The following is a 16895-nucleotide window of genomic DNA, read 5'->3' on the forward strand; positions in this document are numbered from 1 at the left end:
TGGGTCAATAAATGTTTGGGTACTAGGCCATGGATCTTCAACTAACTTGAATGCAAGACAAAAATATTCCTCCTGGTGCAAGATTTAACAGTACATTTAGCTCATCCTGTTACAGATAAGGCAATAGGACTGGAATATTATGGAGTTTGAGCCTGTATTTGACACCTTTTCAGGCCTTTGATAAGACTGAGTATATGAGTTTAGGGAAAATAAAAAAATAATAACGTCTTGGGAAAGGGCTTGAGGTATTGCAACCCTCACCACCCAGAGAACAACAGCTGAGCAGCTGTTTTGAACAATTCTCAGTGATTGGAATTATATATGATGGCTTGACACACACCATTCCCCATATTCCTGCAGGGGTTCCTTTTCCTGTTCAGTTTTACAGAGCATTCTTCAATTTTAGAACTCAGGAATACTTGCACCAATAGAGACGTCATTTGACAATAATTTAGTATTTTTCTCGTGACAATTTCTAGTTTACTGTAAAAATTCTTCTTTTTCTTTTCTTTTTTTGTATTTTTCCGAAGCCAGAAATGGGGAGGCAGTCAGACAGACTCCTGCATGCGCCCGACCGGGATCCACCCGGCACACCCACCAGGGGGCGATGCTCTGCCCATCCAGGGCGTTGCTCCACTGCGACCAGAGCCACTCTAGCGCCTGAGGCAGAAGCCACAGAGCCATCCTCAGCGCCCGGACAAACCTTGCTCCAATGGAGCCTTGGCTGCGGGAGGGGAAGAGAGAGACAGAGAGGAAGGAGAGGGGGAGGGGTGGAGAAGCAGATGGGCGCTTCTCCTGTGTGCCCTGGCCGGCAATTGAACCCGGGACTCCTGCATGCCAGGCCGACGCCCTACCACTGAGCCAACCGGCCAGGGCCTACTGTAAAAATTCTTTAAAAATATTTCAAAATAGGTTTGGGTCTTCTTGTTTGCTTTTAGTCAGAGAACTTGCTAAGAAAGCGAGACTGTCAAGTGCTGGTGCCCGACGTGCACCAGCAGCCAGCAGGATTGGTTGGGAGCAAGACATCATCGTGGGAAACGTCTACTTCTCCGGATTACTGCTTGGTGGATTAGAACCCCGCATATCAGCCCTGGGTTAAAACCCTGATTAACTGCCTTAGGTGCTTCTGGGCCGGTGTGGGGTGTTTTCTAGAATCAGACCAATACTGGGTAAGAGATTTCACTCGACAAAACAGTGAGTTAATTTTTACTGAAATGCAACTCAGACTAATAATGAAGCTACCAGGAATTATCTGGAATGTTAATTAAATGGTGCCCGCTGTCACGTCAGTCCAACCTTCTGCCTCCACGATTTGTCGGCCCTCATGTCTCTGTCTATCAGCCTCCGCCACCAGATCAGCTCTCGCCAGGCATTGGTTGGATTCAGAAAGGGAGAAACCCCTGATTTAAAGGGCTAAGTTTCCACCTGCCAGGCATCGTCCGCATTGGCCAACTTGACTTTGGCACATATTTAGGGAAATCTCCAGTTATTCTTCATCTATTACACTGACTGGTCAAAGGAAAGGGAGTTCCCGAAGGTGTCCCCTTAGTCACCTTGACAATTTCCAAAATCGAAACTTGCTCTAGAAGAGATCGACACTGAGTCTGCCGGGCGCAGAGTCCCTGCCCATATCAGCAGCGCCCATCCGGCTGGTGGGCGGGGATGGGGCGGAGCCTGAACCAGGCGTGGTCTTCCGTGGGAGAGAAGGAAAAGCTTTGCCCCACCCCCTAAAAAACCCTAGCTGTCAGCCAATCAAGGATGCATATGCAAATAGATCCTTGTCGCCCGGGTAACCATGATGCATGGCAGCCAATGGAAACCGTCAAGTTGTAGTCCTGCTCTACGATTGGGACTGAAGTAAGGAGATAGAGGCCCAATGGCTGTGGGAATGGTCCTCGGCGGGTTGAGGGGCGGGGATATGCAAATATAGTTTGAAAAGCCGGCGGGAAATCTGAGTTTCGCGGGAGGACCTTGGCGCGTAAACCGTATCCCTTCATTCATTGTCAGCAGCAGCTTCCTGGAGCCATTTTTCAGCTGCCGGCCGCAGCACCCGGGCTGCTGCCGCTGCCTCGCAATCCGTTGCATCGGCTGCCCCTGACGCCTCCATCCCCCCTCGGGGCCCGATATCCGTGCGGCCGGGACCCTCCTCTCTCCAGAGCCCCGATTATTTTTGGCCCCCGGGGCCAGTGCGGTGCCGAAAAATAAAAAAGAAAAGAGAGAGAAGGGGTTCGGAAGCGCCGGGCGGGGAGGCGAGAAGGAGGAGAGACTTGGAAACTCCGACTGCAAATAATAAAGAAATTGAAAAAATACATTAATATACCATAGCAATAAAAAGAGCAGGAGCGAGAGATGAGAAAGGGGATCCAGCCCACCCTGGAGCAGTATCTGGTGACTGCCGGGGGTGGGGAGGGGGCGACTGTCGTCGCCGCCACAGCTGCAGCCTCCATGGACAAAAGGGCACTGCTAGCCAGCCCCGGCTTCCCTGCCGCCGCCGCCGCTGCTGCCGCCGCCCCGGGCGCATACATCCAGATCCTCACCACGAACACTTCCACCACCTCCTGCACCTCCTCCCTCCAAAGCGGCGCCGTTGCCGCCGGCCCTATCCTCCCCAGTGCCCCCGGCGCGGAGCAGACCGCCGGCAGCCTCCTCTACACCACGCCGCACGGACCCTCCAGCAGAGTCGGGCTGCTGCAACAGCCACCAGCGCTGGGACGCGGCGGCAGCGGCGGTGGCGGCCCTCCGGTAATGCCCTCCTGTCCCCACCGTCCCCTGCCCCCGGGGGGGGGGGCTGGGCTTGCACCGCCCGGGTTGGTGGGCGCGCTGCGGGCTGCCCAAGGAGAGCGCAGGCCGAGCGCCGTGGGCCTCTGGGCTGCCTGCTCCTCCTACGGGGGGTTTATTGTTAGACTTGTGCGCTCCCCTCAGCGCCAGTGTGCTCGGGGGGCTCCGCAAGGCGCGCGGGGCTGTGGGGATCGCCTTGGCGCGAACCACATCAAACACTGAAACTTTTCGTGCCCCCCCCTTCTTTTCCTGCACTTTTCCCTACCCCCACTCTCCCCTCCCCTCCAACTCGAAGCTTCCTCTTTCTCCGGCGTAGGATGGGGTCACGCCCCGGATGGAGAAGGGGGTGGAGGAGGGAGTAGTGAACTGGGGAGTAGGGGACTCGGGGGGGGGGGGGAGGACTGGGGGACAATTGGGCTGATTGTCCCGAGGCCCTTTGGCAGCCGAGGGTCCTAAGGCGTGCTCGGAGCGCAGAGGTTCTGCCGGGCTGCGCTTGTCACATTTTGGGATCTTTAACTCCCAGCAACAAAGGGGCTGGGGACAGTGGAGGGAGATGTGTTGCGGGAGGCGGTGGAGCTGGCAGCAGGGGTGCGGGCTGGGGCGTGGACTGCCTGCGGGTGAGGGGCTAGCGAGCAGGCGCCCCAGCCTGGGCGCATCCTGATGGTGGCAGCGGCGGCGCCGCGTGGCCCGAGCGCCCAGGCCTTCCGTGCCGGCCCCGGGCCTGCCTTTGACCCGCCTCTCCCCTTACCCCTTCCTTCCCCGCCCTGTCCCCCTCTCCGCCCCCCGGCGACGGAGGGCGGGTGCAGCCGTGTTCCCGTCCCGCCGCTCGGGTCTGTCCCTCTCTCCGGGACCCGCCGGTGACGTTTCGCACACGTGCGCGGAGGACGCGCCTGTGACTGGGGAGGAGGCGGCGGCGGGAGGGGGCGCTGGAGGGGAGAGGGGGCACCCACTTCCTCCTGCTCGCCGGTTCCCTAGCTTGGGACGGTCCCGGCGCCCTCGCACCCTCCCCCTGCGCGGCCACCCTCCCTCTCCTCTCCCTACCCCTTCACGGGCGCCCGCCCTCGCCCGGCGCCACCGGTCTGCTCGGCCCTCCGGCCCCCTCTCTAGCCGGCCCCCCACGTTCCCCGGACCCAGGCTGGTTTCGGAAATGCCCTTACAGCAGCAGGTTAGTGACCCGGACCGCGCGGGGGCTGACGCCGCCCGGGGGCAGCGGCATTCTCTTGGGGGCTGGAGCCGAGAGGGTAGGCGGTTGAGCGGGGTTTTGGAGTGGGAACGGGGGTTGGGTGCTTGAGGGAAATGAGTAAGCAAGAAAAATCTAACTAAGTAAATGCCCTGGCCTCCCGTTTTAGGGATCTCTGGGCGCGAGTGTCCACCCCAGGGGGTTGGTTTGGTGTTTACTTGTATTTTTTTCCTAGGGGGCCTATGGATGGGCGATTGAAAACCGGAGGGGGCTTCTCGCCAATGGCCGAGTTAAGCTGTTTTCTGTCTTCCTTCCCTTGTGCTGGAGGGGGAGGGGGCGGGTCAGAGGGTTGGGTGTCCGTAGGATTCCCAGGCTAACCGCCACCCCCTCCCTTTGTCCCTTTAATTTATAAAGCGCCTTTGAGAGATGATTTAGGTCAGTATGCGGCTTCTCTTTTTGTTGGTACTAGAAAGAAGTGTGGCCCGGAGGTCCGCCCCCCCCCCCCTTCTCCTTTTCTCTTCTTCATTCCCTTCCTCCATGCCTCCTGTCTTCACCCTCGTGGTCAGGCTTGGCCCCCACGAGGCTAGAAACGAACCAGACTCAATTAGATAAATGGTTTGTTGATAATACCAATCGTTGACCTCACCTTGTCGCAGCTCCAAATAGGTTTAGTTTTTTGGAGGATCAAGATTTTGTGGGGGGTCTTTAAGAAAGTCGGCACATAAGCAGTACTTTGGGAAATAAGGTGGGTTTTGATTTGGAATAAGGAAAAATTTAATTTCCTTACTCTTCCCCAGTTTCTCCCCTTGTGGGCTCTTAACTGCTTTACAGCCCAGAGACACTTGCTGAGGATGTGTGATAGTCTCAAAGGTGATCTTTTGTGGACGAGGAGGTTAATGACTAGGGTCTGCCAGTAGGGGGGAAACAGAAGTACCTGCTTACACATACAGTATTCCTCTACTGTCTTTTCAGTCACAGAACATTGCATGCTTTTATTTGCATTGAATACTGTTATTTCTAACTTGACCTAAACATGCTTGGACATATTTTAAGATTATTTGCCCCCTACACAGTTCTGTTACTGTATCATAAACCTAATCTTAAACAACCAGCTATTGACATACTTCTTGGATTGGATTCTGATTTGTGGGAGGTAGTTTTGATCATGGAATTTATGAGACTACCAGATTGCTTTCTGTTGTTGTTGGCTTTTTCTTTATCTTAGCCTGCTTGTTGGTCCAAGTCTGCAAAAATGGCTAGCCAAACTTATATGTAGTTCATTGTATTTAAGTACTGTATTTAAAGTTTAAGAATTATCCTCACCAACTTCCAAGTTATTTCAAAACTTCATCCTCCTTCCTTCATGGTGTGAGAATTTATATAATTCCAGAGTCATGAGTCCTGTGTGTAAGGCTTGATTTGCTTTTTTCTTATCAAAACTACATTAGGCTTCTATTTAATTCTTGAAATTTATTGATATTTATTCCCTAAACAGGAAGGGCAACATGGGGATAGCTAAATGATTGGCTGAGCAAAGAGACCATTTAAACTCTTTGTGTCCAAGAAGTGGTTGAGAACTTGTGTTCAGGTGGCCAGAATTGCAGGCCCACCTGGTTCTTATTCCGTGGTCTGTCTCAAAAACATCTGAAAACTTAAGCAGAAACAAATTCTTCACCTTTTTTTTTAATGAAGAAAATATATAAATGAGTATAATCATACTAGCTGATTGCCTCTCATTTACAAATTGTATGATCTTAGGCAAAAAACTTAGTCTCTCGAAACAATTTCCTCTTCTGTTAAATAGGGACAGTAACAATACTAACTTGAAGGTTTTTTTAAGGTTTAAATATAATAATGCATGTAAAACACTTAGCACAGTACCTGGCGAATAGTAAATGCCCAATAAAATGAGTATGCAAAAATACTATGTTTTATAATTTAGAGTAGTGTAAGACCATGTGTACAGCTGCCCCTCTGTTTACATTTATGAACAAAACAAAAGTTTTCTAAAGTGAAATGTAATTAATTATTTATATGTAATTAATTTGGGTTTTTAAATCTATAAAACATGGCTGTCCTAGCACTGAGTAAAATAGGGGTGTGGCAGTACATCAGGCTTATGTGGAGATGGTGGTGTTGAACCACCTGGCTATGAGCTTGTGCCTTGTTTATGACAAATTTAGAGCAACTCATCCTCACTTTTTTGCCTCAGTTCCACTCTACCCATGAGTCATGGACCTGTCAACTTTTGAGTGCATCTGTGCTTAGTGGCTTTTCGAGAACTGAACTCACAGTTGTCACTAAATCAGACATGCACTAGATAAACTTCTTTTTTTTTTTTTTTTTAAGATTTTACAAATGGGGGGTGGAGTGAGAAGTATCAACTCATATTTGCTTCCCTTTAGTTGTTCATTGCTTACATGTCGCTTGTCATATGTGCCTTGACCAGACAAGCCCAGGGTTTTAAACTGGCAACCTCAGCATTCTAGGTCTACGCTCTATCCACTGCTCCACCACAGGTCAGGCAAACTCAATTTTTGATGGTGAACTGTTGGAAATGGAAGAGCTCTAGAGAAACCGGTCAGAAGTGCTATTTTCTGGAACAGAAAAGGATTCATTTTCTGCCTTTTTTAAAAAGAAACTAAAATTATTTCATTCTACTTCTAGAAAACTTGGGTTCTATTAATTCGAGAGACAGTGGCCTATTACATCTGATTTAATGTCATCCAGTCCCAGCAATCCAGTGATTATACTTCTGGAAAGAATCCACAATGCTTGAAATTTCTGTGTAAGAATGGACAAACCATAGGTGCTATAACTGGGTCTCTTTTCTCTTGTGAAACGTACTCAATAATCTTGAGTCTGCTGAGATTCATGCATTGATACTAAGTTTAAGCTAAGAGAGAATTTTTAGTCACCACATCCCCTGAAATAAAAGTTTTAATATAATGCAATGCCCAGGCTTGGGCAGTACAAATAGCTCAGTGCCACAATCAGTACCAAGGGTGCCACTCTAATCGTCCTCGGAAACAAAGCACCCTTAAATATGGCTCTGTGAGCTGAGGAACCCAAGCTTGCAAACACGAAAGGATTTTTGTTTTTCTATAAATCATCACCTTGTATAATACTTGGAAGAGTAGATTCTCAGATTAAGGTTGTGCTGTGTAAAGCTAACTTGAAAACAGAAAATAATACCCTAAGCTTAGACATCAGTAACAGCTCCAGGAGATTGAAAAACTAGGGAAAAGTTGCTTTTATTCTCATTTCGCAAAGAGAAGATGCAGTAGTTTTAAGTGTTTAGTCTTTATTGCTATCCGGACAGATAAACCATCCATACCTTTCGTCCCTTTCAAAGGACTTCAACCCATTTGGCAAAGGTTTAAATATTCAGTTAATTTTCTGATTGGTTGCCTAATTTAACATGATTTGTATGTATTCCATTTTATGTCCAGTTTACATTCACTTTCCAGGCTAGCCTGTTCCCATTCCTTTTTAACCACCCACTTTCTACTAACATCTTAAATTAGGATGAGTGAAAATCTATTCCCTATGATCATCGAATCAAGTCCCTCATCAACTCTCATGAAACTGCCCCAAATAGTGCCAGGCAAACAAGACAGATTTCAGTCCTCAGCAGATTATCAGTTTCATTTTACTTTTTAAAGAGAAGAACTCTGAAAATTTGAGATATTAAGCATATGGTTCAATGCATATTTTCATGCATGTTAGCAGCTTAAAAATAGTGTTTCAGGGACTATATTTACAATTGCTAAAAAGCATTTTTTCTACTAGTAATTTTTCATGGGACTATGAAGGTAAGATAACTGGGAAAGCCATAAATATAGGAAACCACTAATGGTATCGCCTTCCTCCTACACTGATATTCTCTTTGGCTTCAAAGAGTGACTTGGAAAATGTACCTTACTCCAATATAAGTTAGGCAGCAAAAGGTACAAAAAAGCAAATATTGAGATGGGGCCAGGAAGCTTGGAGGGAGTAGATAGGGGTTAAAATAAAGGGGTAAGACATATAGTTTCTGCTTTAATAAGAAGGAAATTAGTTCATTTTTCTGTTCTTGCTTTTGCTTCAAACACTCCCCCAAAAGCAGTGTGCTTTTATAATTCAAAGAGCATATAAATTACTGGAATTTTCATTCTGTGGGTCAGACTTGTAGCCACAGTAATCCACAATATAGCTTTGAATGAGAAGAGATAAAGCCCAGTGGTTGCCAGATTGTATCGCCAATCCTATGCCCTTTGCTTAATAGAGAACTGGAGTGAAGCAGGCTACTGCTTAGCTTTGAAAACTTAGGGGTTTATGTCAGTGAGAGGTTGACAGAAGTGAGAATTGACAGCTGGTGGAATAGGAGGGAATGAAAAGGATAGAAGTAATTGACTTTAGTCTGCTTTCAGTTGCTGTACTTCAACTGTCCGGGCCCATTTGTACTGTGCAAACAACATTCTTAAACTCAACAGTCCTTAAGAACAATACTTTTTTAGGTTAGCATAGCAACAATTGATATTACCAATGGTCTTTAAATCATAACATTTAAGAGCTGTAAAACAACAGTCAATCATCTGACCCAATCCCTTTCACATTGTAAGAGAGGAAATTAAGGCCCAGTGCAGTCAAGTTACTTGCCCAAGGTCACAAGCTAGTGGCCAAGCCAGAACTGAAACTGGAGACTCGAATTCTTAGAAGCAGCCTCATTCACCAAGAGAAAGTTAACTGTCATGTGCCCTATATGAAAATTGGGATATGTAGAATACATTTTAGATTGCCATCAGGAGTAGTTACATTTTTTAAAAATGTACACATACAGAAGTGTCCTATGTACAGTTAGTTCCAAGTAACTTATTCTCAAAGATACAGAATAAGTGAAGCTACTCTAGATGTTAAACACAAGAGTTTTTTAAACGGAAGGGATGACTGACTTATAAAAACAACAGAATTTTCAAAGCTTTATGTGTTCTATGCAAATTTGGTTGATTTCTGTGGAAATGACATTTTTGGTGCTCAAATAAAACATACTTCACAGAGAATAGAACCTAAAAGGATTTTGACACTTGTTTGAGGAAAGGCACAGTGTCACTTTGGAGTTGGAAGGTTTGTCCTGGGCCACCCACATCCTGTGTGTTGTGGTTTCAGTGGCCTTGGGCCCTTGCCCACGAACACGACACCAGGTGCTCTTCCCACAGATTTCTGGTTTAACCAAGTGGCTGGTCCCTTCATTCTTTCACCAAAGCTACCATCCCCTAAAAGCCAGAACTGATTTTCTTAAAATGTCTTGTTTTACTTGTGGAACTGAGAAAGCATAAAAATAGAATCACTTCAAGTCCTGAAGCCTAGAAATAAAACATAATCCAAGGTGGCTATAGTTCACAGACTCGTTAGGGGCAGGGAAGATGGCTTGTCTGTAATCCACAAATCAGAAAGGTACCACATGTCGATATGGTCTTACAGCCAGTGAGCATTAAGTAGCAATTAATGATGAGAGCTGTGTTTACTGGTGAAGCTGGTTTCTCCTGGAAGATTTTTTGGTGGACAGAGTCCATCTCAGGGAATGGAGGAGCTAAATGCCCTTGGTCCTCCCAGCCAGCTCTCACCTGGCTACCCCAGAGGTCCTTCGGCTCTTCCAGTGTGTGACTGACTGCTGAGAAAGGCTTTGCTCCACTTTCCTTGAGGATCCTGAAGGTTGTCGCTCTGTTCACTGCTGCTCATGGGAAGTAACCCCCTAAAGACTTCACCCTGCTTTGCTCTATGCCATTTCTGATGTTTTAAAGACTTAGAGATTTATAACCAGAGCAGCAGCCCTGTGGTCCTGTACTTCTGAGCCTTTCTGGGTCTGGCAGCCCTTAGAAGAAGAGCCGGCTCATGACCAAAAAGGTGAAGTGAAGGGCAGCTGAGTGCAAGTGAGGCGATGGCACCTGGAACCCAAGTACCTGCTTTATTTACTGGCTCTGCTCACTTACTTAGCTTCGTGTCTTTAGGCAAATCACTTACCCTCTGTGTCTTAATTTCCTCATCTGTAAAAGGGGGAAATCATTGTTACCTACCTCTGTGGGCCTAAGAAGTTTAGAGTTCATACTTGTGAATTGTTTAGACTAGTGCCTGGCACGTGGAATGGTGCTGTCAGTGCTCAGTAGTTACATACCTGGTGGGATTTTCCTTCCCTTCCACAGCCTTCTCTTAGGCTGTCCTTTTGTGGTTTATTTTCTGAGTTAGCCCTAGGGTTCATTGAAATCCAAAACACCTTTCTAAAAATGGTGGTGACTGAGAAGAGTGAACCATGGGGTGGTTTTCTCTTAAGTATTCTTTAGGGCCTTTGTGTGTCTTTATAAGGTGCTGACTGTTGACTTGGGAGAAGGATCAGAATAAACTTACTATAATAGCGTTTTAGTAGCAACAGTGTTGTAACTAAAGTCTTTATTTCTATGGTGAAATGTGTTAATACATTTGCACTATTAACAATTGCACTAGTGACATGGTTTCACTTCTGTACAATAAACTGTGGCTTAAGACTGAATGGCAGAAATCAGGTGATCTGACCTCCCTGGGCCCTGATAGCCTTGGAGGCCCCAAAGGCTGGGGTGGGGGCCTGTCTTGCCTTTGGACCCTCCTTTCCCATTCTCATCTCCCTCATCACTCCTTTTTTGTATTAGGGCTGTTCTGCCTTCTGCCTGGTTTTTAGAAGGGTGCCAGAGTTGCAGCCTTAACTGGCTGCTTCCATGACCTGTTAAATTAATTTCAGCCTTTCCCTACTGTTCCAGGTAACATGAAATCTTGTCTTTCCACTTTGCTTCCCATTCCTCCCAACTCGGGTGCTGGCATGGCCGTGGTTCATCAGAGGACTGAGGTTTCCTTCCAGTGCATTCATTTGCTTGTGGGGTCTTTGTCCTCCCACTGAACCGGCTGTCATCCTTCCCACTGGCCCATCATGGAAACCTGCACAAAGCTTTCTCTGATTCCCAGGGACCTGCCTCCCCCAGCCCCACCCCACCGCACCTTCCCTCAGTACTGCTTTTCTGTAGCCCACCTTCGTTGGCCTTGTAGCCTCAACGTTGCATTCTTAACTTACTTTTTCAAACCTGCGAGCTGCAAGAAATCAGCCTTTTTTCATCATGTACTCCTTGCAATGCCTTCTGCATTGTAGACTCAAATATTTAAGTAGGGTGTTTTCATTAGACACCTACAGTGTACCTGGTGCCCCAGTCCTGTTGAGGATGCAAAGAAGTATGAGCTGTGATCCACCCACTCTTGAGAGTGTAGTCTGTTTGGGGATATGGGCTTTAAACACAAGCTGATACAAAAGCAAGACTAAACAGGAATCGGGAGAAGGGCAAGACTTATCTAGGCCACAGCTGTACGGTTTCAGCAGGAAGTACCAGCTGGGCCATGGCTCCTGGTCTTAGAGCACATTAGGGTGTACATTTCACTCACCGGGACAATTTAAATATTTGCTAATACTTGGGCCCCACCCAGACAAATTAGAATCTCTGAGGGTGGGATCCAGACATGGGTATTTTTTTAAGAGTCCCAGATCATTTTAACCCTTTGAGTAGTATGAATGTTCACATATATCCTTGTGCATCCTGACCATCCAGAGTACCATCATATACCTGTAAGGCAACATTTATAAAAGGCAAATGTATGTTCTTCTTATTTCCATAAATTGGTTATCAAACAAACATGATTTTAAGTTTAATAAAACTGTAATGGCCTGACCAGGCGGTGGCACAGTGGATAGAGCGTCGGACTGGGATGCGGAGGACCCAGGTTCAAGACCCCGAGGTCGCCAGCTTGAGCGTGGGCTCATCTGGCTTGAGCGAAAAGCTCACCAGCTTGGACCCAAGGTTGCTGGCTCGAGCAAGGAGTTACTCAGTCTGCTGAAGGCCCACGGTCAAGGCACATATGAGAAAGCAATCAATGAACAACTAAGGTGTCGCAACAAAGAACTGATGATTGATGCTTCTGACTCTCTGTCCCTGTAAAAAAAAAAAACAATAAAAAACAACTAATGAACTAATTTCATTTTTTGAAAAAAACTCATTCCCTGGGGTCAGCGAGCATGAAAATAACTCACCACTCAAAGGGTTAATACACACTTTCGGTTGGAACCACTGACTAGATGGAGAGGGAAGGTCAGGGAAGGTGCTGGTAGCTGGGGAAACATCCTAAGGCAAAGGTAGGGGGTCAGGAAGTAGGTTAGCGCAAGCAGAAACCAGTTGGGCTAGAGTCAATATAGGGGAAATCCTAGGACATAACGTTGGCTATGTTGATAAAATTGGTGTAGAATAGAGATTGCTTTCCTATAGGGCTAGGCAGGGAATTAGTGGTAAGTGGCATGGGGTTGTGCTTGAACAAAGAAGAAATGCCCTATCAAAGAGGGCCATGGGACTCTGTCCCAGACCACTGCTATCAAAGGGGAAAATAGACCTCATTTTTTGGCCAGATCTTCAAACTTAAAAGCGCCAGAAATCTACCAGTTTTCAAGTGTTGGCTCGGTTGAAAAGGAAAATGTGAAAGCCAAACAAAATAGGTCTCTAGGCCAGATCTGGCTTAAGAGCTGCCACTCAGCTGCCTGTGGTCTCCTGGATAATGATAGCTAATGTTTATCAAGTGCCCATGTGTATGGAGGGCACTGAACTAAGTGCTTTGCGCTCATTAGCACATTAACCACATGACAGCCTATGAAGAGGGAATTATGATCGTGCTTTTCCTGCACAGGAAGAAACAGACACTGAGGGGTTAAGGGCTGGTTCAGTACCCCACTGACAAGTAGGGCACCTGAAATTGCACCAATTGCACCATAGGAGCCTGGCTCCTAAGTCTCAGCTTATTCCTGGTTTTTGTCTTCTATGTTCTCTGATATTATATTAAATTCATAGTAGGGACTCACGATACCTGTCCAAAAGAAATAACCCAGTGCTTTTCCAAGCTTCTCTGATAATAAGAAACGCTTGCAGCATTTGTGTCAAGATGCCCATTCCCAGGCTCCATCCACCTCAATCAGAGAAGCACCAAGGTCTCCCGAGCTTCTGGAACACCTGGGAAACATGGCTGTAGGTAGTTGAGCACCAGCAAAAGTTTCTTGAAGCTGGAATGACCAGGTGATGCAGGAGCCGCCTGCAGAATCAGTGCACATTGGGTTTGTCTCAGCTCCTTCCTCTGTTGGAGAGAACAGCCCTGGAGATCCCAGGGACCTGGGTGGGTGAATTGGTACCCCTTACCCACCCTTGAGTACCAATGTCTGGATTTCCAGGTCTTTTTTTTTGTTGTTACAATTTTTTAATTATTATTAAATTTAATGCAGTGACATTGATAAATCAGGGTACATATGTTGAGAGAAAACATCTCCAGATTATTTTGACATTTGAATATGCTGCATACCCCTTACCCAAAGTCAAATTGTCTTCCATTACCTTCTATCTCAGTGGTTCTCATTTCCAATGGCTTTAGGTGACCCCTGTGTTTTGGTCGTAAGACCCCCGCCAGGGTCGCAGGGTCAGAACCGCTGTTCTATCTGGTTTTCTTTGTGCCCCTCCCCTCCCTCCACCCCTCCCTCTCCTTCCTCTCCCCATCCCCCCCCCCCGGACCCCCACCCCCTTTACCATCACATTCTTATCCATGTCTCTGAGTCTCATTTCTATGTCCCATCTATGTATGGATTCATATAGTTCTTAGTTTTTTCTGATTTACTTATTTCACACCATATAATGTTATCAAGGTCCATCCATGTTATTGTAAATGATCCGATGTCATCATTTCATATGGCTGAGTAGTATTCCATAGTATATATGCACCAAAGCTTTTTAATCCACTCGTCCTCTAACGGACACATGGGTTGTTTCCAGATCTTCGCTATTGTGAATAATGCTGCCACAAACATGGTACATTTCTCCTTTTGGAGCAGTTCTATGGTGATCTTAGCGTATATTCCTAAAAGTGGGATAGCTGGGTCAAAAGGCAGTTCAATTTTCAATTTTTTGAGGAATCTCCATACTGTTTTGCACAGTGGGTGCACCAGTCTGCATTCCCACCAGCAGTTCAGGAGGGTTCCCTTTTCTCCACGTCCTCACCAGCACTTATTCTGTGGTGTTTTGTTGATGAGCGCCATTCTGGCTGGTGTGAGGTGATATCTCATTGTGGTTTTAATTTGCATTTCTCTAATGATTAGTGATGTTGAGCATTTTTTTAAATGCCTATTGGCCATCTGTATGTCCTCTTTGGAGAAATGTCTACTCATTTCTTTTGCCCATTTTTGATTGGATTATTTGTCTTCCTGGTGTTGAGATTTACAGGTTCTTTATAAATTTTGGTTATTAACCACTTATCAGATGTATTGTCAAATATGTTCTCATTGTATAGTTTGTCTTTTTATTCTGTTCTTATTGTCTTTAGTTGTGCAAAAGCTTTTTAGTTGATATAGTCCTATTTGTTTATCCTGTCTTTTATTTCACTTCCTCGTGGAGATAAATCAACAAATATATTGCTCCGAGAGATGTCCGAGAGCTTACTGCCTATGTTTTCTTCTAAGATGCTTATGGTTTCACGACTTACATTTAAGTCTTTTATCCATTTTGAGTTTATTTTTGTGAATGGTGTGAGTTGGTGGTCTAGTTTCATTTTTTTGCAGGTACCTGTCCAATTTTCCCAACACCATTTATTAAAGAGGCTGTCTTTACTCCATTGTATTTCCTTACCTCCTTTGTCAGTTGTCCATAGAGCTGTGGGTTTATTTCTGGGTTCTCCGTTCTGTTCCATTGATCTATATGCCTGCTCTTATGCCAGTACCAGGCTGTTTTGAGTACAATGGCCTTGTAGTATAACTTGATATCTGGAAGTGTGATACCTCCCACTTTATTCTTCATTTTTAAGATTGCTGAGGCTATTCGTGTTCTTTTTTGGTTCCATATAAATTTTTGGAATATGTGATCTATATCTTTGAAGTATGTCATTGGTATTTTAATCGGTATTGCATTGAATTTATAGATTGCTTTGGGTAATATAGACATTTTAATGATGTTTATTCTTCCTAACCATGAGCACGGTATATGCTTCCACTTGTTTGTATCTTCCTTGATTTCTTTTATCAATGCTTTATAATTTTTTGAGTACAAGTCTTTAGTCTCCTTGGTTAAATTTACTCCTAGGTACTTTATTTTTTTGGTTGTAATAGTGAAGGGGATTGTTTCCTTAATTTCTCTTTCTGACTGTTCGTTGTTGGCGTATAAAAATGCCTCTGATTTCTGAGTATTAATTTTATATCCTGCCACTTTGCTGAATTCATTTATCAGGTCCAGTAGTTTTTTGACTGAGACTTTAGGGTTTTCTATATACAATATCATATCATCTGCAAATAATGATAGTTTTACTTCTTTTCCAACTTGAATGCCTTTTATTTCTTCTTGTCTGATTGCTGTGGCTAGGACTTCCCGGACTATGTTGAATAAGAGTGGTGAAAGGGAGCACCCCTGCCTTGTTCCTGATCTTAAGGGGATTGCTTTTAATTTTTGCCCATTGAGTATGATGTTGGCTGTGGGTTTGTCATAGATGGCTTTTATAATGTTGAGGTATGTTCCCTGTATTCCCACTTTGCTGAGAGTTTTGATCATGAATGGGTGCTGGATTTTATCAAATGCTTTTTCTGCATCTATTGAAATTATCATGTGGGTTTTCTCCTTCCTTTTGTTTTTGTGATGAATCACATTGATTGATTTGTGAATATTGTACCAGCCTTGCCTCCCCAGTATAAATCCCACTTGATCATGGTGTGTATAAGTTTTTCCATATATTGTTGGATCCGGTTTGCTAATATTTTGTTGAGGATTTTAGCATCTAGATTCATCAGGAATATTGGCATATAATTTTCTTTTTTTTTGTGTTGTCTTTGCCTGGTGTTGGAATCAGAATTATGCTCACCTCATAAAAGGAGCTTGGAAGTCTTCCTTCCTCTTGAATTTTTTGAAATAGCTTGAGAATGATAGCAGTTAGTTCTTTTTTGAATATTTGGTAGAATTCACTTGTAAAGCCATCAGACCCAGGGCTTTTCGTTTTTGGGAGTTTTTTGATAACTGTTTCAATGTCATTTGTTGTAATTGGTCTGTTTAGGTTTTCTGATTCTTCCAGATTAATTTTTGGAAGATTATATGTTTTAAGGAATTTGTCCATTTCATCAAGGTTGTGTCTCGTTTTTTGGCGTACAGTTCTTCATAGTATTTTCTTACAATATTTTGTGTTTCTGTTGTGTCAGTTGTTATTTCTCCACTCTCGTTTCTAATTTTATTTATTTGAATCCTCTCTGTTTTTCTTGGTGAGTCTGGTAAAGGTTCATCGATCTTGTTTACCTTTTCAAAGAACCAGCTCCTGGTTTCATTGATCCTCTGTATTGTTTCCTTAGCCTGTATGTCATTTATTTCTGCTCTGATCTTTATTACTTAATTCCTTATACTAGCTCTGGGCTTTACTTGCTGTTCTTTTTCTAGTTCTTTTAGATGTAGGGTCAAGTTGTTTATTTGAGCTTTTTCTAGCTTCTAGAGGTATGCCTGTAATACTATGAACTTCCCTCTCAAGACTGCTTTTGTTGTGTCCCATAAATTTTGAGTGGATGTATGCTCATTATCGTTCGTTTCTAGGAATTTCTTAATTTCTTCTTTGATCTCATTGTTTACCCATTTGTTATTTAATAACGTGCTATTTAGTTTCCAAGTGTTTGAGTATTTTTCAGTTTTTCTGTTGTGGTTGATTTCTAGTTTCATGCCATTGTGATCAGAGAAAGTGCTTGATATGATTTCAATCTTGTTAAATTTGTTGAGACCACTTCTGTGCCCTAACGTGGTCTATCCTAGAGAATGTACCATGAGCACTTGAAAAGAATGTATATTCTGCTGCTTTAGGGTGAAAGGTTCTGAAGATATCTATTAAATCGAGTTGATCT

The 16895-nt window shown here is 44.8% G+C and overlaps 1 protein-coding gene across 2 annotated transcripts in view; it reads left to right on the top strand.

Annotated features, from left to right (window-relative positions):
- Window positions 1-2048: 2048 nt before the first annotated feature.
- Window positions 2049-16895, top strand: part of E2F3 (E2F transcription factor 3) — a 95286-nt gene continuing 80439 nt past the window's right edge. For both annotated transcript variants that reach the window (XM_066377146.1, XM_066377147.1), the window contains exon 1: window positions 2049-2742. In XM_066377146.1, coding sequence (XP_066233243.1) covers window positions 2350-2742 — 393 coding nt within the window. In that variant the 5' untranslated portion in view covers window positions 2049-2349. The remainder of the gene's footprint in view (window positions 2743-16895) is intronic.

The sequence above is a fragment of the Saccopteryx leptura genome, chromosome 3 (assembly GCF_036850995.1).
Source record: "Saccopteryx leptura isolate mSacLep1 chromosome 3, mSacLep1_pri_phased_curated, whole genome shotgun sequence".
In the NCBI taxonomy this organism is placed as follows: Eukaryota; Metazoa; Chordata; class Mammalia; order Chiroptera; family Emballonuridae; genus Saccopteryx; species Saccopteryx leptura.